This window comes from Miniopterus natalensis, chromosome X, assembly GCF_054644295.1.
Source record: "Miniopterus natalensis isolate mMinNat1 chromosome X, mMinNat1.hap1, whole genome shotgun sequence".
NCBI lineage: Eukaryota > Metazoa > Chordata > Mammalia > Chiroptera > Miniopteridae > Miniopterus > Miniopterus natalensis.
This window is the reverse complement of record NC_142103.1, coordinates 105,591,462-105,619,190: the sequence shown is the minus strand read 5'-3', so window position 1 is coordinate 105,619,190 and position 27,729 is coordinate 105,591,462. Positions and strand designations below refer to the sequence as shown.

Here is a 27,729-nt window from a genome sequence, read left to right as displayed (position 1 = left end):
TTTCTGTATTAGTTTCAGATGCACAGCGAAGTAGTAAGAAAACCATGTACTTTACAGAGATCCCCCGATATTTTAAGTTACATGCCTATCAATAATCACTTTATTTTATTATTACTTTTTTATTTTTTTGTTAATTCTCACATGAGGATATTTCTTCCATTTATTTTCTTTTTTTAAGAGAGTGGAAGAGAGGGAGGGAAAAGTAGAGAGAGAGATAAACATGGATGTGAGAGAGTCACATCGACTGGTTGCCTCCCGCGGGCACCACAATTAGGGGTGGGCAGCAAACCCTCAACCCAGGTCTGTGCCCTTGACAGGAATTGAACCCGAGACCCTTCGGTACATGAGCCGATGCTGTAACCACTCAGCAACACTGGCCAGGGCTCAATAATCCCTTTAAATGTAAATGCATTAAATGCCTCAATCAAAAGACATAGGTTAACATAACAGATAAGAAAATGAGACCCATAGACAGTCGAACCTGGGCTCTTCAACAATTTAATTCGATCCAGAAGGCAGATCGAAAAGAGATTTGTTGGAAAACTGAATCATTTTCTCCCGTTGGAAATAATTTAAATTGAATTAATGCATTCCGGAGCCCCAGATGCAAAAAAGACATGAACATAGTTACAGCACAATTTCCTGAGACGTTAACAGCGTGAGGTTAAGCGGTAAACTGAGTCAGATTCGTCCATTCTCTCCTCTGTTTGTCTCCTGAGAGATTGTACAGCTGTCAGAAAATGTTGTCGGGCCGAGAAATTATTATTTTTTGCTTTCCCACGTAAGCTGATCACACAGCGATCAGAAAGTGTTGTCGGGTCGAGAACCGAGACAATTTTTCTGTGAACAGCTTGGTCGAGATCCGAATTGTCTGAGCATTGGAGACGTTTCAGAACTGAAGTTTGACTCTCTGTGGTGTCTCTACAGGACACCCAGCTCCGAAAGAAACAAAATAGAAATATATTTGGCTATTTTTATTCATTGGGTAAAATGACTGCCAGGGTGACTTTTGTTGTTAAAAAATAAAATTAATAAATGACTGTGTTGCCCTGGCCAGTAGGGGGGGTGCAGGAGGCAGCCGATCTATGTTTCTCTCTCTCTCCCTCTCCCTTCCTCTCTCTCTAAAATCAATAAAAACACGTAAAAAATTTTTTAAAAATAATAAAGGACGGATGTCAAAATTGCCAAACAAACAAACAAACAAAACCCACCAACTAAAATAAAATCAAATTCCTTAGGGGGAGAAACAAAACAGAAACATGAGCGTTGGGTGTTACAATAACCTAGCTGATCACAACTGATTCACTATCGCCCCCCCTTGGACAAAGCCGGTAGTATTGTCTCAGCTGGTTTGCTCTCTTGCAAACACCGTTAAGGCCAACAGAATGTAACGTGTGGTCTCGTAGGCATTGCTACCCATTGTCACTGCTGCTTACCAGGGTTACCCAGTAGCTGAGAGCCCACAGTCCTCGTTTTCCTGGAAAATAACATTAAAAAGAGTGACTGAAGCGTGCTCTCGATAACTCGGTCTCCGCGTGCCCACTTCAGGTCTGTGTGGGTAAATAAGCTAATTCTCTCCTCGGAGAGGGGAAAGGTCCTGTGAACTGTCTTCTCCACCTGCTTTTGCAAAGGTCTGGAGGGTTTGCAGCGCTTCTGTGGGTTCGCTAACATTTTAAGTGCGTCGGAGGCTACTCACATTTAAGGGAAACCAGGGTATTTGGGGTTTAAGTGGGACAGAGAGCTTCCGAAAGGATTTTCTCTGCAGAGGCATCATTTGCAAAATATTTAGCTTCCAGCTCCACCTAGAGGGTATCTGGGTGAATAGCCAAGTGCGCCCCACATGGATGGTGGAGATTTCTGGTTATGTATTTCGTTGGCTATTTTTTTTTTTTCCCACTGGGGTCACCCCCTTCCCAGTGCTGCCTCCGATGTCTCTTTTTTCTTTGGACTTAAAAAGAGCTACGGCGTTGAATTAACATCTATAGGTTTGAGTCATTTCTGCTCACATCTCTAAATGTTAAGCTCTCAATGTTTTTATTGATTTTTTTTTTTTTTTTTTTTTTTAGAGAGAGAGAGAGGAAGGGAGATGGAGAGATAGAAACATCAATAACGAGAGAGTCATTGATCGGCTGCCTCCTGCACGCCCCCGACTGGGGATGGAGCCTGCAACCCCCGGCATGTGCCCCGACCAGGAATTGAATCGGAGATTTCTTGGTTCATGAGTCAATGCTTAACCACTGAGCAACACCAGCTGGGTGGGTGTTACTATTTTAGATTCTACACCTAATGGGACCTTACAGTATCTGTCTTTCGGAGTCTAGCTTATTTCACTTATTAGCATACTGATTATAAGGTCAGACTATCCATGGAGTTACCAATGGGCATCTAACATACAGCAAGGAAATATAGCTTAAAATATTGTAATAATGCACTTAAAATTGGCTAAGTTATCACAATCACAGAAAATATTGTAATAATGCACTTAAAATTGGCTAAGTTATCACAATCACAGAAAATATTGTAATAATGCACTTAAAATTGGCTAAGTTATCACAATCACAGAAAAGATGGTACCTGTGTGAGGTGATGTTTGTTTTCATGAACTTGACTGTGGCAATCATTTCACAATGTTTATTAAATCATCAGATTACACACCTGGTAGCTCATCCAAGCTCACCTGCATCTACCTGGAAGCCTAACTCCTCGCTGAAATGAAGACCAGATGGAGGTGGCCGCAGGTAACTGTACCTGCCCTAGATACAGGGTCTCCACTTACATTTGGAAAGGTGAGTCTCTTTTTTTGGCTCCATCCTAGCGTAAGGGGCAGGGGCTATATACATTTCCAGTCTCTAAGTTGCCTCAGGTAGCCTGACACCTGGTTAGAGTAGGAGATTCGTGCAAAACCCCTCAAGTCATCCGGGATGTGTGGAGAGGCATAAATTGCTGTAAAGAGCATCAGCCTGCACTAAATATGTGAAGATGAAGAGCTCTGGGTGAAACTGGGAGACCGCTGGTTGGTGGACACTGTGAATTATCCATGACCCTGGCCTTATCTCATTTTGGTCATTTGGCTCTTGGAGAGAAAGCAAGGTGACACCATCATCACCATCATCGTTCTCAGCTTGCTCACTGTTACCAATTCCACACTAGGGCGGAGGGAGGAGACCGTGTTAGCCAAGGAAAGAGGGGATTCTCCGTAAAGCAGAGATGGCAAACGCTCATGTGTTCTTAATCCCCCAGTTGCTCTCCTTGCCATTTGTATGGGGGTGAATTGTATTCCCCCAAAAGTCCTCAACCCCATTCTTGTGAATGGGATCTTATTTGGCAATAGGGTCTTCCAGATGTCATCAAGTTAAGATGAGGTCATACCGGATTAAGATGGGACTAATTCAATGACTGGTGTCCTTATAAAAAAAAAGAATTGGGGGGGGCTCTGTCATTTGAGGACACTCTGAAGAGGAAGGCACCTAAAATTCAAGAAGAGAACACTACCTAGAATTGGACAACACCCTGATCTTGGAGTTCAAGCCTCCAGAACTCTGAGAAACAAATGTTTTATAAGCTTATCAATCCTATGGGATTAAGATCCCACCCTCATGACCTCTTTTAACCTTTATCACCTCCTAAAAGAATTATCTCCAAATACACTCACACTGGGGGTTAAAGATTTGACACATAAATTTTGGACGGGACACTTTCAGTCCATAACAATGGTAATGATGGTGACAGTCATGATGGTGATGATGATGATGGTGATGGTGATGGTGATGGTGATGATGATGGTGATGGTGATGATGGTGGTGGTGATGGTGATGGTGATGATGATGATGATGGTGATGATGGAGATGATGGTGATGATGGAGATGATGGTGATGATGATGGTGATGATAGTGATGGTGACGATGGTGATGATGGTGATGATGGTGGTGATGGTGGTGACGACGGTGATGATGGAGATGATGGTGATGGTGATGATGGTGATGATGATGGTGGTGATGGTGGTGATGGTGATGGTGGTGATGGTGATGATGATGGTGGTGATGGTGGTGATGGTGGTGATGATGGAGATGATGGAGATGATGGTAATGATGGTGATGGTGATGATGGTGATGATGGTGGTGATGGTGGTGATGGTGATGATGGTGACGATGGTGATTGTGATAGTGAGGTGATGGTATTGATAATGATAATAACAACGTGATAATGACAATGAAAATGATGGTGATAAAGTCAGAAGCACCTAATGTCTACTCAGTGGTAGCCATGAGCCAGAATCTGTTCTAAGGAAACACTTTCCAATGAGCAAATCCATCCAGTCTTACCAACAAGTCTATGGGATAGAAACAATTTTTCCCATTTCACAGGTGAGCAAAGCAACGCCTACAAAGGCAATAACAACCCAAGCTCACCAGCTTAGCAGGACCACGGATCCAGTAGAAACAAGTAACCCTATGGGCACCTTTCATTCCTACCCGCTGCTTTGCGGTGCTCCCATTAATGGAGATTCACGGTAATGGAAAGAAGTTTGGCCTAGATGTTGGAAGGTATTAGCACTTGGCACTTGTGGGAATGTGGCAAGATCCTGTGTTTTCTGAGTGTAAAGTGATATATTTTTTAAATATATCCTTTGGCAGTTAGTTCTGGAAATATCAAGGGGACAACTTTGCAAAGTATATGACTGTCTATTTACTATGCTGTACACCTGAAACTGATCATGAAAATCAACTGTAATTGAAAACAAAGATAAATAAATTTTAAAAAATGCATTGGCACCACTTGAGGTCACCCCAGGCCATGGTTTTGAAAATCTTTTAATATAGTGAAAGAATGAACCATGTATCTCATCAAAGACAGTATTTCTAGGTCACCAGATGACTGATGAGGGAAAAGCTACTTTTTTTAAAATGTTTTTGTTGATTTTAGAGAGAGAGGAAGGGAGGTGGAGTGAGAGAGAGAAACATCGATGATAAGAGAGAGTCATTGATCGGCTGCCTCCTGCATGACCTCTACCAGGAATCGAACTACCGACCTTTTGGTTCATGGGGTGATGCTCGACCCACTGAGCCACACCAGCTGGGCAGAAAGTGAATTTTTATAGAACTCCAGCTAAGAAATGGAGAAAGGGTGACCAACACCAAGATGATAAAAGAGATATGTGCAATCCCGTGTTCATTGCAGGGTCACTCACAATACCCAAAATATGGAAACACCTAAGTGTACACTGACGAATGAATGAATTAAAAAAAAAAAAAATGGTAGACATAGGCAATGGATATTATTCAGCCATAAAAAAGAAACTTTGCCCTGGTCAGTGTGGCTCAGTGGTTAAGCATCGTCCTGGGCACCAAGAGGTCGCTGGTTCGATTCCTGGTCAGGGCACATGCCGGGGTTGTGGGCTCCATCCCCAGTAGGGGGCGTGCAGGAGGCAGCTGATCTACGACTTGCTCTCATCATTGATGTTTCTCTCTCTCCCTCTCCCTTCCTCTAAAATCAATAAAAACATTATATATATGTGTGTGTGTATATATATACATATATATATATATATATATATATATATGTATATACTTTCAACAATAAAGATAGATTTTTATAAAAGAAGAAATTTTATCATTTGAGACAACATGGATGAGCCCAGACAGACAAAGATAAATACTATACGATCTCAATTACATGTGGAATCTTTAAAAGAAAAAAAAAAACAACTCACAGAAACAGAGAACAGATTGGGGGTGGCCAGGAGCAGAGGTTGGCGTGGGGTCCAGGGGTGGACGCGTCACTTACTTGTCTACCAGCTTCTTCGCGAACCCGAAGTCGGTGAGCTTGACGTGGCCGTCCCGGTCCAGCAGTATGTTCTCGGGCTTCAGGTCCCTGTAGACGATCTCCTTCGAGTGCAGGTACTCGATGGCACAGATGATCTCGGCGGAGTAGAAGATCCCCGCGCTGCTGGAGAAGCGGCCCCGGTTACGCAGGTAACTGAAGAGCTCCCCGCCCGGCACGAACTCCATCAGCATGTAGAGGAAACGGTCGTCGTGGCAAGTCCAGAACCTGCGGGAGACGACACGGTGAGCGAGGGATGGGCCTCCGAGAGACTCGGGGTGCAGACGGGCATGGGTGCGAGGATGGGGCACAGGTGGATACCAAGGTACAGGCGTGGGGAGGTGTCAGGATGGGGCACAGGTGGACATTAAGGTACAGATGTTAGGATATTCATACAGACGGACAGGTGCTAATTAATATCTAAGTATTTCCAGATGTTAAGATGTGGTCACACAGATGTTATCGGTGTAGATACATTTGAAAATACAGAACAGGTAGAAGTAATGGCATGCAGGGAGATGCACATTAGGATATGGGTGTCATGCCCGGCTGGGCCTGGCTCAGCGGTTGAGCGTCGACCTAGGATCCAGGCGATCGGGGTTCAATTCCCAGTCAGGGCGCATGCCCGGATTGTGGGCTCGATCAATGACTCTCTCATCATTGATGTTTCTATCTCTCTCTCTCCCTCTCCTTTCCTCTCTCTGAAATCAATAAAGATATATTTTTTTTAAAATAATAAAATAAAATAATAAAATTAATAAAATTAATAAAATTAAAATAAAATAAAATAAAAAAATTAAAATAAAATAAAATAATAAAATAAAATAAAATAAAATAAAATAAAATAAAATAAAATAAAATAGAATAGATACGGGTATCCTGATGAAATGTTCAAAGGCTTGAGAATCTACGAGAGTGAATATTGTGTTTTGGTAATAAACTGGCTAAATGCTGTCCTGCAAAACTCATATATTTAAGGGCCTCAGCATGGGGCTGTATTTGGAGATGGGTCTTTTTTTTCTTTAAATATATCTTTTTTTATTGATTTCAGAGAGAGAGGAAAGGAGAGGGAGAGAGAGAGACAGAAACATCAATGATGAGAGACTCATCGATCAAGCCCGCAGCCGGGCATGTGCCCTGACCGGGAATCGAACCCCGATCGCCTGGATCCCAGGTCGACGCTCAACAGCTGAGCCACGCCCGGCTGGGCTGGAGATGGGTCTTTAAAGAGGTGATTGAGGTCAAATGAGGTCACTAGGGTGGGTCCTGATCCCACGGGACCGGGGTCCTTATAAGAAGAGGAGCTGAGGACACAGACTCCCACGGAGGGACGACCACCTGCGGACACAGGGAGGAGACGGCCGTCTACACGCCCAGGAGAGAGGCCACAGGAGGAACCAGCCCTGGGCACGCCTGGATCCCAGACTCCCAGGCGCCAGGCCTGGGTGAGATAAATGTCTGTTTTTTAAGCGGCTCCGTCTATGATATTCGCTCTGACATCTCTAGGAAACGCGTACCCAGTGGGCCCATCTTCAGGGAGCACAGCCAGGTCAACGGAATGACGTTATCGGGACTGAAGATGCCCAGGCCGCGCTAATGGACCGCCTGCCGTCACCTGCCGGCTGAAGGTGGCCATTAAGGAGTCCAAAGTGAGAGAGATTTCTAAGCCATTACGGGGAGGGAGACCGCCCGGGAGAGCCGGGCTCGAGGGCTCCTTCTTTCAACGGCGTTGATGAGCTCCGTTAATGGGAGAAAAGGCAGCCGTGAGGAATCGAGGGGGGGGGGAAGAGCAGAGTCCCGGGCGGATCTGTGAAACCTTGGAGACAGGAAGGCCGGGGTTGACGGGCGAAGACTGTTTTCAAGGAGAGGAGACGCGGGAAAAAGAGACGGGGGATTTGGAACCAAGGGGGAAATTGGGGACACGTAGTGCGGTTGGCAGTTAGACACACAGGCCGTTAGACAGTTAGCAGAGCAAGGACCATGGGCCAGGTACCCAAGGTCGCCAGGTGCCTAGCAAAGGACGACTGTAGGGTGGGACCTCGCCCCCAGGGTGGCCTTTCCTCCCCTAGCACATCGCTGGTCATGCGGTTTGAACCCCCCACCCGCCCCATCCCTACCTCTCCTCCCTGGAGATAACATCTAGGCCTCGGTTGTGTTTCAGCTCCAGGCCCAGGAAAGCAGCAAAACCAAATAAGTGACCCCCAGGGGTGACCTCAGGACCAGGTGCATCCGGTTATGACGCCCGGCCCTGGGGCCGACCCATCCATCAGTGGAGACAGTGACCCTGAAAGGACACACCTGGAAAGCTTCTGAATATTCTCCCGAGACCTTCCCCTGGGACCTCCCCTAAAATCTCCACCCTTAAAACCCTTAGGACGGAGGACCCAGCCCCCTCTCGCTCCCCGAAGCAAACCCGGGTCTTTCCTTACCTCCCCCGGACCCAGGTGCATCGCCCACCCAGGTGCATCACCTCCTCTCTCCTAAGCCCTCAGGGCCCTTCCGTTGTCTCTATAACTAGTTCCCTGAGCCCACGTCTTCGACCAATTACTTCTTCCACTTCTGTGATTTTATACAGAAATGTCCTCTTGCAGTTTGAGGCTTGGCTCTGAATTCTTTCCTGGCCACAACTCAAGTACCGAGGTTGCCGAGCCCACGGGTCTAACACCTGGTGCTGTTCCCCCCGCTGCCAACGACGGATGAAGTTAACCCCGGTCAGGCTAAAAGCTCAGAGAAAGAGGCTCGGGGCACCGTCTCCTGGAGGGTCTTGCCCTCTCCACAGGATGGGCCACGCCAGTGAAATAACGTGAAACAGAAAACACGGCTTTCTGGGGAGCTAGCTTGCAGGGACCCTACAGATAAACTCCAAAGAACACCACAGAGAAGTTAGCAGGTGCCATGGTCAGGAGAGTAGAGTGCAGGCAAATAAATAGACAGGTACGTCTGTCGAGAGAAATAACAGCCCTCACAGAAGCAATAAACTTTTCTACGTCAAAGAAGGGTGCTGTTTTAATAAGAAAAAAATTGAAAATAAAAGACAGGACAGTCTCCCTCCTGGGAGCATGCCTGGGCCTTGCCCTTTCTGTTCCCCTTCCACCCCCCAACCCCCCAGGAAAGAAAATAAAAATAAAAGTAATAAAAATAAAAATAAAAATAAAAGACAACACACTGGCCTGGCCGGCGTGGCTCAGTGGTTAAGCATCATCTGGTGCACCAGGAGGTCAGGGTTCGATTCCAGGTCAGGGCACATGCCCGGGTTGCAGGCTGGATCCCCAGTCGGGGGCGTGCAAAAGGCAGCTGGTCCATGACTCTCTTGTCATTGATATTTCTCTCTCTCCCTCTCCCTTCCTCTCTCTCTCTAAAATCAATACAAACATATTTTAAAAAATAAAATAGAACGCATTCACGCATGCATATTAACCTGTGACTCTAAGCACAGCCGTTTGCAAGGACAACGAATGCATCAGAGGTTTCTCATCCCAGCCCTCTGCCCGTAGGGCTGACTTCAGCTCAGAGGCTCTTTTCTATCTCAAAGAATCACTTTCTATCTTTCAAGTCCATCATTCATTGTGTTTGTTTGCAAAGTGCTCGGTCAGGGCCCCTACCCCAAGGCGTTTTCATTCAATGAAGTCAGCCGCCTAACTTAAAAGTCTGCCTTTATTTCCCTGGATGCAGCAACAGTTAGACTTCTGCCCCTGAAGGTAGATAAGGAGAGAGTGCCCAGGCACCCTATTTTCTTGGCCTCAGTTTCCCGAGCAATCTGAGGCCCTGGAATGTGCTTCCTCTTTTCCAACCTGGATCCATTGTAACCATACATCTATCCATGTATATCATCTATCAGTCATCTACCTATCCATCCATCCATCCATGCATCCATCCATTCATCTATCCACCCACCCATCCATCCATGCATGCATCCATCCACCTATCTATCCATCTACCCATCCATCCATCCATCCATCCATTCATCCATCCATCCATCATCCATCCATCCACCTATCCATCCATCCATCTATCCATCCATCCATCTATCCATCCATCCATCCATCCATCCATCCATCCATCATCCATCCATCCACCTATCCATCCATCTACCCACCCATCCATCATCCATCCATCCATATCTATCCATCCATCCATCCATCCATCCATCCATCCATCCATCCCTCCATTCATCCATCCTTCCATCCATCCATCCATCCGTGGCAGTGGTCCCCAATCCAGGACAATTTCACTTTTGGGGAAATTTCTGACAATGCCTAGAGACATTTTTAATTGTCCCCATTGTGGAGGGCCTGTTACTGGCATCAAGTGGGTGGAGACCATTTAATTTAATTTAATTTAATTAATTTATTTTTTAAATATATCTTTATTGATTTCAGAGAGAGGAAAGGAGAGGGAGAGACAGAAACATCAACGATGAGAGAGTCATTGATCGAGCCTGCAACCCGGGCATGTGCCCTGACCAGGAATCAAACCCTGATCACCTGGATCCTAGGTAAATGCTCAACCGCTGAGCCACACCCAGCTGGGCTAATTTTATTTAATTTTAAATAAAATTAAATCAGAAAGTGCAAAGAGGGATCTTCACTTCCGGGCAGACAGTACGCTTCTCTCCCCAGACATTTTGACTTTGTCATTAGGCTTCTGCTCCCTGGACAATGACTCAGCTCTTCTAAAATTATCTCTCTGTTGGCTGCTCCAGCCTTGGGAAACGGCTCACTCCCTGAACCAAACGTGTTCTTTCACGAGCCCTTAATGAGCACTTTGGCTCGTTCTTAAGAACACAACCAGGAGCTGGGGATAGACCCTGGGTGGGGACTCACAATTTAACCAGGAACGGGTGGCTGACTTCCTTCAGGACCGACTTCTCGTTGTGGACGTGCTGCTCTTGCTTTAGACGAATCACGTCAGGAATGCTCATGACCTTCAGAGCAAAGAACTGCTGGCCTGTCTTCTGCCTGACGAGCTGCACGCGGCCGAAGGTACCGGTTCCTGCAGGGGGACAAGAAACGAGGCCGTGTTGGCGACCTGTGTTGGACCATGGGGCCCGCCACTCGAGACTGCCCAGGACGCCCAGAGAGCGTGTCCCCAGTAAGACGCACACTGGAGTACTACTCGGTCATCAAAAAGGAAGGGGACCCTGACATTCGCAGCAACATGGATGGACCTAGAGTGTAAATCCTCACCTAAGGATATTTTTTTCATTGATTTTTAGAGAAAGTGGAAGGGAGGGAGGGCGGGACAGAGAGAGAAAGACACATTGAATGGTTCCCTCCCCCATGCGACCGACTGGAGCAGGGAATTCAAGCCTGCAACCCAGGTACATGCCCTTGACCCGCAATCGAATCCAAGACTCTTCAGTCCACCAGCAGACGCTCTAACCACTGAGCAAAACTGACCATGGCGAGAGAGGGGATCTTAAAAGCTCTCATCACGGGGGAAGAAAAAAAAACTATGTCAATAGGTGGGGCGGCGGATGTTAACTGGACTTATTGAGGGGTGGAGAGCAGATGGGAGACAAAAACAGATAAATTTCACTATATAATAGTCTTAAATTTTTTTTTATTTGTAAACTTTGGAGATGTTTACTGTGCATAATAATAAAATATAAGTTAGAGGGGTTAGGGGTAGAAAAGGAAGGGAATTGAGGTGAACAGATGAGTAGTTATAAAATAGTCATGAGGATGTGAAGTACAGCACAGTCAATAATATTCTAACAACTCGGCGGGGTGCTGGATGGGTGCGGGATTTATTAGGATATTAAGTTGTATAATGTCTGGTCACTGGGGTGAACCAAAAATATATATATATATATAATTTAAAATGAGATTGATACATTACATAATTATTGCTGAATAATTACTCTGTCATCACGTGTAAGTTTATCATCGTAAAACTCATTTCTTTTCTTAGGGCCTGTCTGCCCTCAAAGTAAGACCACGAAAGGTTATAAACTACAACGTATAAAATAATAAATGTCTAAAGTTCTCCCTAACAACTTGATTTTTTAAACTGTCGATACACGGCCCGGCCGGCGTGGCTGAGTGGTTGAGCATCGGCCTGTCAACCAGGAGGTCAGGGTTCGATCCCCATGCAGGAGGCGGCTGATCCATGACTCTCCCATCATTGAAGTTTCTCTCTCTCTCTCCCTCTCCCTTCCTCTCTCTGAAACCAATAAAGATATAGGTAAAAAAATAAAAATAAAAAGGTATTTTAAAAGAAGGCGTGGTAATTCTCTGATTAAACTTAAAACCACAGAAATGGACCCGTTAAAAGGCTCAATTGTATGGTAGGAATATTGTATGTCAATAACCAAAATGTAACTAAAAAAAACCCCAACAAAGTGTGGTTTGGATGATGTTAGGAAGATTCTTTTAAAAACGTGGACTATTTATTCAAAGATCAGCTGAGTAAACGGAATGCAATTCAGCTCAGCACCAGGGGGAAGGGGGTTCGTTCTGTGAGTTCCCTCGTCTAGACAGCTTAAAAAACAAAACACACACATGCGCACGTAACCCTCTGAAAACTGCGTGGACTCCAGCAATATCCGATTTCCACTGTCCTGTTTTAAAGGGCAAGAACGGAACAGATATTTTAGAAGCACGACCGTTTATTTTGGCAGGTTGTTGACTAAGTTGCCCTGTCTCCTGTCAGAGCCCCAAACAGTCGCAAAGGTAAACAAGAAACACAGGAAATCTCGCCGCACGCAGAACCCCAACCCCGTGTTCTGCGAGGGAAATGCCTGGGATTCCTGGTGCTCGCGTTGGCGGATGTCTGCAGCTCTGAATGGCACTGGGGTGCGGTTTCACCAATAAGAGCGAAGGCCTGGCCTGGGTGGCTCAGTGGTTGAGCATCAATCTATGAACCGGGAGGGTCACTGGTTCGAATCCCGGTCAGGGCACATGGGCATGCTGTGGGCTCGATCCCCAGTAGGGGGCGAGCAGGAGGCAGCCGATCAATGACTCTCATCATTGATGTTTCTCTTTCCCCCTCTCCCTTCTTCTCTGAAATCAATAAAAGCATTTGATAGGTATGTAGATAGACAGTCTCGCATGCCAAGGCAGTGTTTTCTCAACCTCACTATCGTTGACATCTGGTGCCAGGTGACTCTCTGATATGGGGCGTCCTGGGCACTGTTAGGGTGTTGAGCAGCCTCCCTGGTCCCCACCCACCAGGTGCCAGTAGCACGCCCCGATATCGCAATTCTAACAACCACAACCACCACCACCCAGACACGGCCCGGCGTCCGGTGGGAGCAAAATCGCCCACAGCTGAGAACCGCCACCTGAGAGCGAGCATCGTCCAATCGGACTTCCTGCGAGCACACAAACAGCGACACCTGGGCCGTCCCACCCAAGAACCACAGGCTCACCAGTGGCCACTGAGGATGGAAACTGTGGCCACGGCCTTCGTGTTGCATTTCACGTGGCTAGTGGCTACCATGGTGGACAGAGTTAGAGTTTCTACCGACCAGCTCATGTTCAACTCTTTTTTTTTTTTTTAATATATCTTTATTGATTTCAGAGAAAGGAAAGGAGAGGGAGAGAGAGAGAAACATCAATGATGAGAGAGTCATTGATCGAGCCCACAACCCGGGCATGTGCCCTGACCCGGAATCGAACCCCGATCGCCTGGATCCTAGGTCGACGCTCAACCGCTGAGCCATGCCCGGCTGGGCTCAACTCATTTTAAGTCAACTGCCAACTGAGAAATATTTAGCAAGCTCCATCTCTGACAACACACGGTTTATGAGGTCCCCGTCATGAATTCAAGGGGTCCCCAAAACATGTACACACGCTTTAACAGCTGATCAGTCATGTAATGTTCACTCCTTTTCAGGTTTAACGGATTTGAAATAATGGGTGAAGCCAGACTAAGCTTTAGACAAAAAAAAAAATTATCCTAAAGGGCCCCTAGACTTTTTTTTATGGGGGTTTGTAAGAAATAGAATTTACGGTACAAATCCAGCAACCGTCGACCCGCTGAGGGCTCACCAATACCGCACTTGAAGTGATTCTCGATGTTTGCGATTCCATGGCCTCGCGTTAACAGCAGGCCTGGACCAGAAGGGTCGTCCGTTTGAAAACAGGCCTTGACCGAAAAAATGATTCGTTTCTGTAGATTCTTTTACATGTTGAAGATGAGCTTTATGTTAATAAACACTGACTTTATATAATCATTCAAAGTGCGTCTACATTTTGGGGGGGACACCCTATGTACAACAGCACTGTCTTTAAAAAAAAAAATCATAGTCCATACTTTGCTTCATTATATTAACTATGTTTTTTTTTAGGTATCTCCCTAAAAAAGTCAAGTGATGTATTACTGGGTGTGGGGAGCTATAAATGAGTCTGAAATACCCATGATGCACACAAGGCCGGTCCCCGATTTTCTTAGTTTTAGTTACAGACAGTAAATGCTACTCATCAACATGGGGCGGGGGTAAATGGTGACGGAAGAAGACTTGACTTGGGGAAATGGACACACAATGCAACGTACAGGTGACGTATCCTAGAACTGTACACCTGAAACCTGTATCATTTGAAGCCGTGTCACCCCAATATGTTCAATAAAAAAGAAAGAAAGAAAAACCATTAATGATCACAGCTAGAATAACTCTGATGACCTCAGTTGGGTTTTCAATGAACGTCTTTCATCTCGATGACTTTAGAAGACAGGTGGGTTGAGGCCAGTAAGGATGGGACCTACCTCGGTCTCAGGGTTGGGAGAGACCCCCACTTTGGAGGAAATCAAGTTTCAGATACAACATCGGGGGGTGGCCCAGAGTGAAGGACGAAAGGCTCACTTGTAGACGTCATGGGAGGAAATGAAGGACGCGTCAGTCGAGGGCCACAGAGGGAACCGAGATTTGTGAGGTTGGAGCAAACACGTCAAGAGGAGGAAGGGATCGGAAGGCCCTTGGAGTGAGTTCTCTGAGCCGAGGGCGCCAGGAAGTGCCTGGGTGGGTGTCCGTTGTGTACGGCGTTGTTGTTGTAAATATTTATCGGAGAAGCAGCACCCGGGGGAAGGGCAGCAAGAGCGCTGCGGAGGGTGCGGTGCAAACAAGACGGATGCCCGAGACCGAGCGGCGATGAGCTGGGACTGTCGGGAGGGGTACAGCCAAGAGGTGGTTAGGGGTCAGACTGGATCGGGCTGGGAGCGGGCGGGTGGAGAGGCCTCAGGGCAGGGGCTAGGTATCTGAGCAGCAACCAGGTAGATAGGTCACCTGGCAGGTGAGCAGAGGTCTCCTGAGTTACTCTGTTTGCAGAAGATGACATGTTCCACCTCGAACCCTGTGGAGATGTTGAGGGCAAGGGATGTGGCAGCTGGAATTAGGCCCCCCTGACCCCCAAAAGGTACGTCCAAGTTCTAATGCCTGATACCTGCGAATAGCACCTTAGTTGGAAACAGGGCCTTTGCAGATGTGACTAAGTGAAGGTTCTGCGATGAGGTCGTCCTGGGTCAAGGTTGCCCGACATCCAAGGGCAGGGTCCTTGTAAGAGGCAGAAGAGGAGACACAGCCACAGAGGAGGAGCCTCGGGGAGATGGAGGCAGAGACGGGAGGGAGGCGGCCACCAGCCCGGGGACACCTGGAGCCCCAGGAACTGGGAGAGGCAGGAAGGACCCTCCCCTGGAGCCTCTGGAGGGAGCTCGGCCCTGGGACCCCTGGATCTCAGATGTCTGGTCTCCAGGATGGAGAGAGAATGGATTTCAGTTGTAATCCACCAGATTTGTAGTGTTTTGTTATGACAGTCATGGGAAGCACCCCACAAAAGACCTACTGAACGCCAAGGGAGACACGGACCCCCCCCCAACAGGCACTGCGGTGCAGACGAGACTTTCTCCAGTGCCCGAGAGAAAGGTCTAGATTCGAGCTCTGCACTTGAGACCAAACAGCTCCAAGATGGTAACGGAAGTCGCCAGCATGGATACAATCAACATTTGGATTTTTTTTTTTTAGCATTGTCTTTTTTAATTAAAAAAAATATATATTTTTAGCACTTCTATTGAAAGTTCTGTTTCGCATTATAACATCCTGTTTTTGTTGTAAAAACAGGATCTTCTCAAATTTTTCTGAAAATAGGACTCAGAGTGAGAGTGTGTGTGTTTTTAAAATTTTTATGTTTCCCCTTTTTTTAAAAAAAAAAATATTTTTTTTTATTGATTTCAGAGAGAGGAAGAGAGAGACAAACATCAGCGATGGGAGAGAGTCATGGATCAGCTGCCTCCTGCACACCCCCTACTGGGGATGGAGCCCCCAACCCGGGTTTGTGCCTTGACTGGAAATCGAACCCGTGACCTCCTGGATCATACATCAATGCTCAACCGCTGAGCCACGCCGGGCTGGGCTGTTTTGCTTTTTTAAAAAACTGTATCTTTATTTTTGAAAGTAGCATGGGCTGCAATCGCCTGTAGGAACTGGTGTGTTCTCCTAAGAACTGCAGGACGCAATCACCTTTTCCAGGTAGCTGTTGGAAAAACCCGTATAAATCTCCCAGTGGGTTAAGTCGGGGGACCGAGGCGAGCAGGAAAGACACAGTCTGAAAGGTGAGTCATTCTTTCAAACCTGGGATTAACCACAGGGTGCAGCCCCGGGAGGCCCCAGGTTTAGCCTCGACAGTCCTTTCAGGCTCAGTGGGGCGGGGACACCCCAGGGGGTCTTGGAGAGGTCACAGGAGCACCTGGCAGGAGATGAAAGGCTGGAAAACCGCCTGGAGGTGTCCTATGGGAAACTCCCAGGTGAGGACCAGGTTGACTCACAGACGTGGGAGCAGCCTCCCACCTGGAAAGTCTCCCTCTGCTTTGTGTCCTGACACCCCAGGCACTGCAGCGGTGCAGGAGGATTTGATTCCCCGTCAAGGGCACGCACCTGGGTTGCAGGTTCGATCCCTCCGCCTGTCTGGGGAGCGTGTGAGAGGCAACCAATCTATGTGTGTCTCTCACATCGACGTTTCTCTCTCTCTCTCTCTCCCCTTCCACTCTCTCTGAAAATCAGTGGAGAAAATACCTTCCAGTGAGGATCGACAATAACATAATAAATTAAAATGAAATGAAATGAAATAAAAAATAATAAAATAAAATAAAATAAAAATAATATATAAAATAAAATAATAAAATTAAAAATAAAATAAAATAATAAAATAAAATATAAAATAAAATAATAAAATTAAAAATAAAATAAAATAACAAAATAAAATATAATATAAAATAATAAAATTAAAAATAAAATAAAATAATAAAAATAAAATAAAAATAATAAAATTAAGTTAATAAAATAAAATAAAATAATAAAATCAAAATATTAAAAAATTAAATAAATTAAAATAAAATAAAATAAAGGAAACAAACATAATCCAAATACCAACTGCACTTCCCCATGAATGCCCTAATAGTAAAACAAACAGGTAGCATCCTACCCTACACACCCAAGCCAGCCTGGAATCGGCCATCCCACCCATGCAATGGAGTATGGAAATGCTGCTGGACTTAGGAGCTTCTTAGAAGCATTATAGAGTTGGTTTTATTTATTTTTTTTTTTCCACATTGCAACTCAGAAAAAAACAACCTGCCCAGTTTATATACACAGAGGCCCCCCCCCCAAATGTATACACACTTTGAACAATTATGAATTCTAATGGGTTAAATCTGAAAAGAAAGGAACATCCTTTGAACTATCAGAAAAAAGTGTGTATACATTTTTTTTTGGTGAATATATATGTATAAATATATATATGTATATGTAAAAGAACCCGTGGTATCAGTTAATTAACCCATATGCTCAACACTGCTTGCGACATTCCGCACCTTTATCTCAGGCCTCCAGGTAGAAACTAGCTTTGCTTCCGGGACTCGAGGGCCAGACTCCCTGCCCCCCTCCAGGTAAGGCTCTGCCAGCTCATCTCCTGACAATCCTGTGGCTTAGAACTGGTTCTCCTGGCCCAGCGCGGGTGGCGGGGAGGGAGGGACCCAGAGAGGTGATAATTATTCCTTGTGCGCAGCTCCAGCCAGGTGGGAGAAGACCGAGATCTGAGAGCCTCAATTAACTCAATTAATCCCTTGCCCAGCACCGGCACCCACCTGCCTACACAAAAACCTACGGTCGCATTTGTTCCTAATCGGAATGAAGTGTTTCTCCCCGTAGGTATGCGTGGAAGAGGTGTCTTTTTTTTTAAAGTTTTTGTTGATTTTACAGACAGGGAGGGAGGGAGAGAGAAACATCAATGGTGAGAAAGAATCACTGATAGGTTGCCTCCTGCACGGCCCTTTACTGGGGATCACGTGCCCTGAACCGGGAATCGAACCTGGGTTCACAGGTCAACGCTCAACTACTGAGCCACCCTGGCCGGGCCTTGGAGGAGCTTTTGACTGTTACTGTGGGTTGATCCCTTTGTGGAAGTAAGTCACTGAAGGTGGCCAAGGATGACCCCAGTTCTGCAAGGAGTTGTCCCCTGGGGGCGGCACACTCTCCTTGCCCCCCCCCCCCCCGAATCCCCACAACCTGTGAGTATATCAGTTTATGTGGCAAAGCATATATTGAGTTTTTGGGTACTAATCATAGATGCTAATCCGTTGTCCTTCAATGGGGAGATTCTTCTGCGTTATCTTGGTGGGACCAATGAAATCACAAATTATTATTATTCTTCTAATCCTTTATTATTGTTATTTTAATCAAGGATATTTTTTCCATTGCTTTGCAGACACAGCAGCAGAAGGGAGACAGAGAGAAACATCGACGTGACAGAGACGCATCGATGGGTTGCCTCCCGCTCTCGCCGACCAGGCCCAGGGATCAAACCTGCCACTGAGGTCCATGCTGTCAGCCGGAATCGAACCCCAGGACCCCTCGGCCTTCGGGCCACACCAGCTGGGGTGGAACGGTCCTTATTAGCAGAGGAGAGAGGCCGGATAGAGAAACCAGAGAGACGGAAGCATGACAAGGATTTGACCCAACACTTCTAGAAAGTGAAAGAGGGAACACGGGAGCTTCTAGAAGCTGAGAAAGACAAGGCTCCCGAGGGAACCAGCCTTGCCGACACCTTGATGATTACCCCCTAAGACCCATTTACACGCCCGAAAGCTGCAGAACTGGGAGGTATATAAATGCCTGTTGTTTTAAGACGTCGAGTTTGGGGGAAATTTGTTACAGGAGGAGGTAAAAACAGTGCGAAAGACCAGGAGGGAGATCACAAGAGGAGACCAAGGGAAGATGACCTTGCCGTGGGCTTCCTCTGGGGTGTCACCATGCCCTACGCCCCAGGGACCGGAACAAGGAGGTGACCCGTGCAGGGGAGGGGTGAATGCTCCTAGTACACTCAAGACAGGGCTACTGAGCAGAGTGAGCCCCGAGTCCATGCAAATAACACCACCGCCCACCCTTGGAAATGAGACAAGGCTGAGCTATGTCCAGAAAGTACTGGTGGTGGTGATGGTGGTGACGGAAGGAGACCTGGGGTGGTGAGCACACAATACAATATAGAGGATGCATTATGGAACTGTACCCCTGAAACCTATAATTTTATTCACCAACGTTCACTCCAATAAATTCAACAAAAATTAAGAAAATGCAATAAGCAATAAAGAAGCACAGTGGGTGGCGATGCAGGGAAAGGCAGGTAGAGCTGATGCGGGAACCAAGCAGGGGGCATGTCTGCAAACTACAACCACCGTCTTTGTGGTAAAAAAAAAAAAAAAAAAAGGGGAGGTCTTACCTCCTGCCCTCAAAGCTGATGAATGAAATCTACCTGGCGAGATGCAGAACCACGGCCTTACAGGGACTCTGAGGCATCGTCAGAGGCATTAAAACATTCATGGGGCCCAGCTGGGCGTGGCTCAGCGGTTGAGTGTGGACCTAGGATCCAGGCAATATCGGTTCGAACCCCGGTCAGGGCACATGCCCGGGTTGCGGGCTCGATCCCCAGTCGGGGGCATGCGGGAAGCAGCCGATCAATGACTCTCACCATTGATTTTTTTTTTCTTTCTCTCTCTCCCTTCCTCTCTGAAATCAATAAATTTAAACAAACAAACAAAACAAAACATAACATTCAGGGGTATAATGGCCTGAATTGGTCCCCTCACCAAAAAAAAAAAAAAAATATGTGCACGTTGAGGTCCCAATCTCTAGCAGCACAGAAGGGCACTGTCATTGGAGACGGGTCTTTTAAGAGGTGATTTAGGTAAAATGAGGTCACTAGGTTGAATCTAATCCAATAGGACTGGTGTCTTTATAAAAAACAAAAAAACAAAAAAGAGAGATGGAGACACAGACGCACACAGAAGGATGTCCACACATGTGAGGACACAGGCCGTAGACATCTGTCCACAGGCCAAGGAGAGGGGGCCTCGGGAGAAACCAGCCCTTGCCCACACCTTCATCTCCGACGACTCCCGGCCTCCGGGACTGGGAGATAATAAATGACTGTTCTTTAAGGGCACAGAGTCTTCCCACTTTGTTTCCCTAAGGAAATGAATGGACCATCTGGATAGACCGAAACGCGGTCCCTCCGTTCCGGGACCTATGACTCAGCCGTGGAAAAGCAACGAAGGCCCAGGTGCCTTCGGTGCTACCTGGGGAGGTGCCACCCAGACAGGGCGACGCCAGCCACCCTACCTGTGAGTGAATAAGTGAATGCACAGTGGTGTTTGGGAGGCTGTCCTTTACGACGCCCACGCCAATGCCAAGCACAGCAGGGGCATTAGCCAGTCTGCCCACAGAAGCCCTGCGCGGTCACTAGCTGAGTTTTTTTGTTTGTTTGTTCACCTTAAATGAAGGGTATTTTCCCCAATTGATTTTTAGAGAGAGTAGAAGGGAAGGAGAGAGAAGCCGCGATGGGAGAGAGACACATCGGTCGGTTGCCCTCCCGCATGCACCCTGACGGGGGCCACGGATCAGATCTGCAACCCAGGTATGTGCCCTTGATGGGGAATCGAACCCATGAACCTTCGGGGACCCCGGGCCGACGCTCTAACCGCTGAGCAACACTGGTCAAGGCATTAGCTACATTTCCTACATTTTCTTGCTGGCCACGAGGGCTGCAGAGAAGAGATGCCACCTGCCCAAAGACAGGCAGCTGGCAAACAGCCTCAGCGGCATTTTGCACCCCCAGTTCGCCGTCTCTCATCCCGGCTGGCACACAGTAACAGATGGAGGGGAAGCGACGACTGCAATGTTGTCTACGCCCGCCACCCCCTGCTCACGAATCCTTGTGAAAAATAAAGGGACACGATTGTCCTCCGCCCCCCAACCCCCCGCCTGCACACACCGTTGACAATCTCAAAAAAAAAAGTTGACCTGTCGTGTGTTTTGTTTTTTTTTTTTCAGCAGGAAACAGCGTGGAGCGTTCCAAAGAGGAAGGGAAAGGGGAACATTGCTTAAATGGCACTGAAGGGGGTGACCATGTGGTTGTCTGAAAAAAAAAACAACTTGGGGGGCCTAGTGGGGGTGGCTCAGTGGTTGAGCATCAACCTAGGATTCAGGAGATCGGGGTTCGATTCCCGGTCGGGGCACATGCCCGGGTTGCGGGCTCGATCCCCCGCCGGGGGCGTGCAGGAGGCAGCCGATCCATGACTCTCATCATTGATATTTCCATCTGTCTGCATCTCCCTTCCTCTCTCTGAAATCAATAAAAACATATTAAAAAAAAACAAAACAAAACCCAAAAACTTGGGGAAAATAACAGAGAAATCCCCAGCATGCGGCTCCCAATGAGACAGAAAGCAGTGTACTGAGAATTCTGAACCCTTCCAGAAAGGACACTGTGGTTAGAAGCTTCCCGTGAGCTCGGGGAGGGGCGGGCGGAACCGAAACCTCGCTCCGTGACACGCGGTGCTTCCGCCCTTCCCGTCTGGTGACAAAGGTGGTCGCCCTGGTGGTCCTCGGCCGTGGAGGGACACCTCCAGGAAGCAGGTCTGAGACCCTCCCCTATCATGGTGTCCCCATGGGCGACCCACGTCGGGCAATGGTGGGTCGTCCCCGAACACAGGGCAAGGGGTGACCTCCCCTGGGCATTCCAGGATGTGACAAGGTCATCAAAATCTATCGCTAGGGCAGGACTTCAAGAGAAGAAAGGCAAGAAAGCACGTGAGGACCAATCCTAGTGTTGTGGCCTGAATGTGTGACCCCCCAAAATTGGTATGTTGAAGCCCTACCCCCCGCAATGGATTGGCATCTTTGGAAGGGAATTAGGATTCAATGGGGTCATAAGGGTGGAACCCCCATGTTAAGACTGATGCCTTTATAAGAGATACACAAAAAAACTGGGTTCCCCTCTCTGCCTTCCACCCCGTGAGGCCACAGCCACGTGAGACCAAAGCCATCTGCAAGGCGGAGGAGACCTCTCGCCAGGTCCCGACCATGCTGGCACCACAAAGCCAGACTTGCAGCCTCTAGAACTGTAAACAATAAATCTGTGTTGTCTATAAGCCACTCGATTTAGGGTATTTTTGTTACAGAAGCCTCAGTGGACCATAAGGCCAAGGTAGGGACGGACGGAAGGTGGTGGTCTTGGACCCAGCCACCTGGGAAGCGGGTTCTCACCCTGGGTTTACAAAGCGGGGCGAGAGGAGCTGGACACGGTGTGGAGGCCTGTCCTCACTGCAGGAGTGGACGCAGGGGAAACGCGAGGTCTTGGCTCTGCTCCATCCGGCCCTGGAGAAGGCCTTTGTCATGCAATGAGTTGCAGAGGCCTCCTCAGAAGTGGGCGCCTGTGCTCCAGCTTTAGCCAGGCCCACAGTCCTGGAGACCAGACGGCCGAGATCCAGGGGTCCCAGGGCTGTGTTCCTGTCGGAGGCTCCAGGGGAGGGTCCTTCCTACCTCTTCCAGCTCCTGGGGCTCCCGGTGTCCTGGGCTGGTGGCCGCCTCCCTCCCGTCTCTGCCTCTGTGTCTCTGGGTGTAGGGCCCCCCTGACCCAGGACGACCTCATCTCAGATCCTTCACGAATCCCATCTGCAGAGACCCTTCTGAGGTTCTGGGGGAGCATGAATTTTTTTTGGGGGGGGGGTGGTTCTGTTCAACCAGGGACAGCAGGCGTTCTGTGCACGTGTCTGCCGCCCGAGTGCCCATCGTTGTCGCCCTCACTCTGACTGTTCGCTTCTGCTCTTGGTTTGCCTCACCGGGCCTTTCCCGCCTCGTATTTTCTTTCCACGGCCCCCCTTTTTTTCACCTTTCCTCTTGAGCAGGGAGCTGTTGGCTATGAATCTCCTCACCTTCTCCCGGCACTGTCCCCTGAACCCCTTAGAGATGGGAGAGGTGAGATAGGAGACGTGCCTGGGAAATATAGAGGAACCCAGAACCGGGATGTCCTTGGAGACAGAAAGCAGGCTAGTGGTTGTCACGGGTTCGGGAGAGAGATGGGGAATGAAATGACTGCTCACAGGGACCGGTCTACCCTGGGGTGATAAATATGTTCTTGAGCCCGGCCGGCGTGGCTCAGTGGTTGAGCATTGACCTAGGAACCAGGAGGTCATGGTTCAATTCTAGGGCAGGGCACATGTCCGGGGTTTTGGGCTCAATCCCCAGCACGGGCCATGAAGGAGGCAGCTGATCGATGCCTCTCTCTCATCATTGATGTTTCTATCTCTCTCTCTCTGAAATCAATAAAAACAAATTTAGCCCAGCCGGGCGTGGCTCATTGGTTGAGCGTCGACCTGGGATCCAGGCGATCAGGGTTCGATTCCCGGTCAGGGCACATGCCCGGGTTGCAGGCTCGATCAATGCCTCTTTCATCATTGATGTTTCTGTCTCTCTCTCTCTCCCTCTCCCTTCCTCTCTCTGAAATCAATAAAGATATATTTTAAAAAATTAAATTAAAAAAAAACACCATATTTAATAAAAAATAAAAAATGAAGTTATTTTCCTGAGCTGGAAGCTTCGTATGCTGAGCATTCATGCCGGGCCCTGCCTGGGTTCTAACCATAGGTGGAGAGCCCGACCTAGCCCCTGCCTTTTGCCGACTGCACCTTATGAGATGAGCTAAGATTGGGGAGATGTTGGCTCGGAGACAGGATGGTAATGGACTGGAAAGGCTTGTGATTTTTTTTTTTAAGCTTTGTCTCTTAAATTAATCATGCCCAGATTCATCTCTCACCAATATTCAAGAAACGAGCGGAGGTAAAAGGCTGCAGAAAACCTCCCTGAAGCTTCCAGGGGGTGGAGACACACACAAGTCCGGGACCTTGTCCCCTGCTTGTCCAATATCGGAAACATGGACCACTGGGCTCTCCTTTCAGGCCCTTGACGCCCCCGGGAAGTTATCCCAGATGAGCAAGCGCCTCCGGACACCCCAAGGTTGCAGTTCGGCCCCCAGACAGGGCACATACAGGAATCAACAATGAATGCGCCAATAAGTGGAACAACAAATCGATGTTTCTCTCTCTCTCTCCTCCCCCCACCACCACCCGAGTTTCTTCCCCTCTCTCTTTGAAATTCAATACATAAATTATAAATAAAAACAAAAATATATCGTGTTCGTTAAGAGCGGCAAAGACGACTGGACGCAAGAGCTCATTTCCCAGCCCAGCCCGGACCGGTCGGTCCCCAGAGGCGGCGACAGTCTTACTCTAAGGACAAGATGAGTCACTGGGCCCCTGTGCCCACTTGGCAGCGCCCACGGGGAGCCAGACGAGGTCAGGTCTGTGGCCCACCCACCTGCCCCGCACGGGCTCGCTGCCCTGGCTCCCAGCCCCGGCACCTTTCACAACAGACCCAGGCGCGTGCCCAAGAGGAATACAATGGCGGGGAGGTGTGTGCCAAGGGACGGCGGGTCCTCCCACAACTTTCCATTGTTTGCTTGGTTTCCACCTTCTGTGTAGCTGCACTGGCCTGGGTTTCTCTCCCTTTCTGGTGCCACGGAAAACACGGCCGGGTTTTGAATTAGCCCAGCAGAGCTTCAGAGAGAGAGACACACAGAGAAAGAGAGACAGAGAGAGACGAGGGAGGGAGGGAGGGAGGGAGGGAGGGAGGGAGGGAGGGAGGGAGGGAGGAAAAGTGAGACAGCGTAGAGGGAAAGATGGGGGGAGAGGGAGGGAGATAGACGGACACATGATATAGTTACATGGATGGATGGATAGACGTATAGATATAGTTAGATGGATGAAAAATGGATGGATGGATGGATGGATGGATGGATGGATGGATGGATGGATGGATGGATGGATGGACAGATAATACATATATTGAGATGGATGAAAAATGGATGGATGGATGGATGGATGGATGGATGGATGGATGGATGAATAGATATAGTTGGATGGATGAAAAATGGATGGACAGATGGGTGTATGGGTGGTGGATGGGTGGATGGTGGATGCCTAATAGATATAGTTGGATGGATGGATGGGTGGATGGATGGATGGATGGATGGACAGATAATACATATATTCAGATGGATGATAAATGGATGGATGGATGGGTGGATGGATGGTGGATGCGTAATAGATATAGTTGGATGGATGGATGGGTGGATGGATGGATGGACAGATAATACATATATTCAGATGGATGATAAATGGATGGATGGATGGGTGGATGGATGGTGGATGCGTAATAGATATAGTTGGATGGATGGATGGGTGGATGGATGGATGGACAGATAATATAGTTAGATGGATGAAAAATGGATGGATGGACAAATAATACATATATTTAGATGGGTGAAAAATGGATGGATGGATGGATGGATGGATGGATGGACGGACGGACAAATAATACATATATTTAGGTGGATGATAAATGGATGGATGGATGGACAGATAATATAGTTAGATGGATGAAAAATGGATGGATAATGGATGGCTAGATGGACAAATAATACATATATTTAGATGGATGGACGGATGGATGGATGGTGGATGGGTAATAGATATAGTTGGATGGATGGATGGATGGATGGATGGATGGATGGATGGATGGATGGATGGAGGATGGGTAATAGATATAATTGGATGGATGAAAAATGGATAGATGGATGGATGGACAGAAATAGATACAGTTAAATGGATGAAAAATGGATGGGTGGATGGGTGGTGGGACAGATAGATACATAGATACAAACAGGTCAATAGATAGATTTGAAGACAGGGATGGAGAGGGCGATCCAACAGGAGAGGGAGGATTCCTCCCACACCTTCCTTCCCAAATCAGGATTCCCGGCGACCCCTCCCTCACACCCAATACACACGGGCGAGAAGCCCACTGAAGGACAAGAGAGGTCTCCCTCTCCACGGGTGGGTCCCTTTTGTCATTACCGAGCCCTAAGCCGTGACCTCACGACCTTGAGCCCCCTGTTTCCCCGTCTCTCCTCCTTTCCAAAAAAAACATGTTGCCGGACAAGAAAGCACCTACACAGCCCTGCCCCAGGGTCACTCAGCGTGTCCCCCACCGGGCTCATCTTCCCGGCAAACGACGCCTTGGCACAGCCCCTTAGCGACAGTCGCCAAGCAGCCACCGGCCGGCGGGTGCGCGCAGCTCGAATTCAGAGCCTGGGCGCGGTCGGGAAGTTGGGACGCGCTCAGGGCGACCCCACGAGCGAGCGCGCGCGCGTTTGGGGATCCGCGCGCCCGGGGAACGGAAATCTTCCATTTCCAGCTGTCCCGTCGGGGGGCGGGGGGGGGGCAACTTTAAATGTAGGGGACAAAAGGAAGTAAGCGTGACAAAATAAGGCCAAGTGTCGCATGCACGGGATGGGGAAAAAAAAAAAAAATAAGCACGCGCGGGTCCAGGAAACGTCTCACCCCCCAGGGCCCCCCACCCCACAGCGCCCCGGTACACCTGTCCCCCAAGCTGCAGCTCGGGCTCAGCGCCACGAGGGTGCCTCCTGCCGCTGGGCAGAGGGCAGGTTGGCCACGCTCAGGTCTGCAGGTGCCCTGAGAGTCGCCGCCTGCGTCCCCAGGGGCGTCCCTGCCTGGGAAGGCGCGCGGGGTCCCCAAGGTGCCGTGACCTCCAGGAACTTCTGCGCCGTCTAGGGGCCGAGACACTGGGGTAGTTTCGTGGGGTGAGGGTCTAAAGAAGGCGGCCTTGGGGGCGCGAGGCGGGGAGCCCGCAGGGAGGGGAGGGGGGCTCGCTCCAACGTGGGGCGTCGCTGGGACGCAGCGCGCAGGGGCACCCCGGCGCCGGGAGCCGGAGCAGGCGGGGCCGGGCAGATCCGTGCCCGGGAGGCGGCGGGGCGAGGAAACACCGGGCCCTTTGTCTGACGCCGGCGTCCCGGGAGGCACGGGGCGCCCCTGGGCCGGGTCCCCGCGCCGCGCACTCACCCACGGTGGCCAGCGTGTCGAAGTCCTGCAGGCGGTAGGCGGGCGACTCGGGCGAGGGTGCGTCGGAGCCCGGCAAGGGCGCGGGCGCCCCGTCGGAGGTCTCCCCTGGGCTCTCCGGAGGGTCTGGGTCCGCCGTGGCCGCCTTGGCCAAGCCGGGCGCCTCCATGGGGGCGCGCTCCAGGCCGGAGGGCGACGGGGGCCGGGCTTCCCGGGACGCAGCCTCGGAGGGCGGCGCGGCGGCGGCGGCATCAGCGGCTCCCACCCATGCGCGCCCCCCGCGTCCCGGCGCAGCTGGCGGAGCGGCGGGGACAATGGCGGGGCGCGGGGCGGCGTTCACTGCAGGAGCAGCAGCAGCAGCTGGTGGGAGTAGCCGGCGGCCTCGGGGGGCGGGCGGGGCGGCGGAGGGGGTCGGGGCGCAACCTCGGCGGGGGGCGCGGCCCGGGTGGGCGGGGGCGAGGCGGGGTCCGGGCCGCGCGCGCCGGGCGCCCTGTTCATTCCCTCGCGTCCCGAGGCCGCCGCGTCCGCCGCGGGCACCGGAGCCGAGCGCCGGGTAATGGGGAACCGGGCGGAAGGAGCCGGGGCGGGGCCGCGCGCTCTCCCCGCCCGTCCGGACCCGGCCCGCGGGGCGGGGACTGTGGCTGGAGCGCGCGCGCTCCGCCCTCG

At 49.3% G+C, this 27,729-nt stretch overlaps 1 protein-coding gene across 1 annotated transcript in view; it reads right to left on the bottom strand.

The window, feature by feature from the left end:
* PRKX (protein kinase cAMP-dependent X-linked catalytic subunit) overlaps positions 1–27,241 on the bottom strand; it is a 44,920-nt gene extending 17,679 nt beyond the window's left edge. Inside the window, exons 1-3 of the mRNA XM_087813558.1 lie at positions 27,067–27,241; positions 10,644–10,812; positions 5,785–6,048 (exon numbers count right to left, since the gene is read on the bottom strand). Coding sequence (XP_087669684.1) covers positions 5,785–6,048; positions 10,644–10,812; positions 27,067–27,232 — 599 coding nt within the window. The 5' untranslated portion in view covers positions 27,233–27,241. The remainder of the gene's footprint in view (positions 1–5,784; positions 6,049–10,643; positions 10,813–27,066) is intronic.
* Positions 27,242–27,729: the final 488 nt, after the last annotated feature.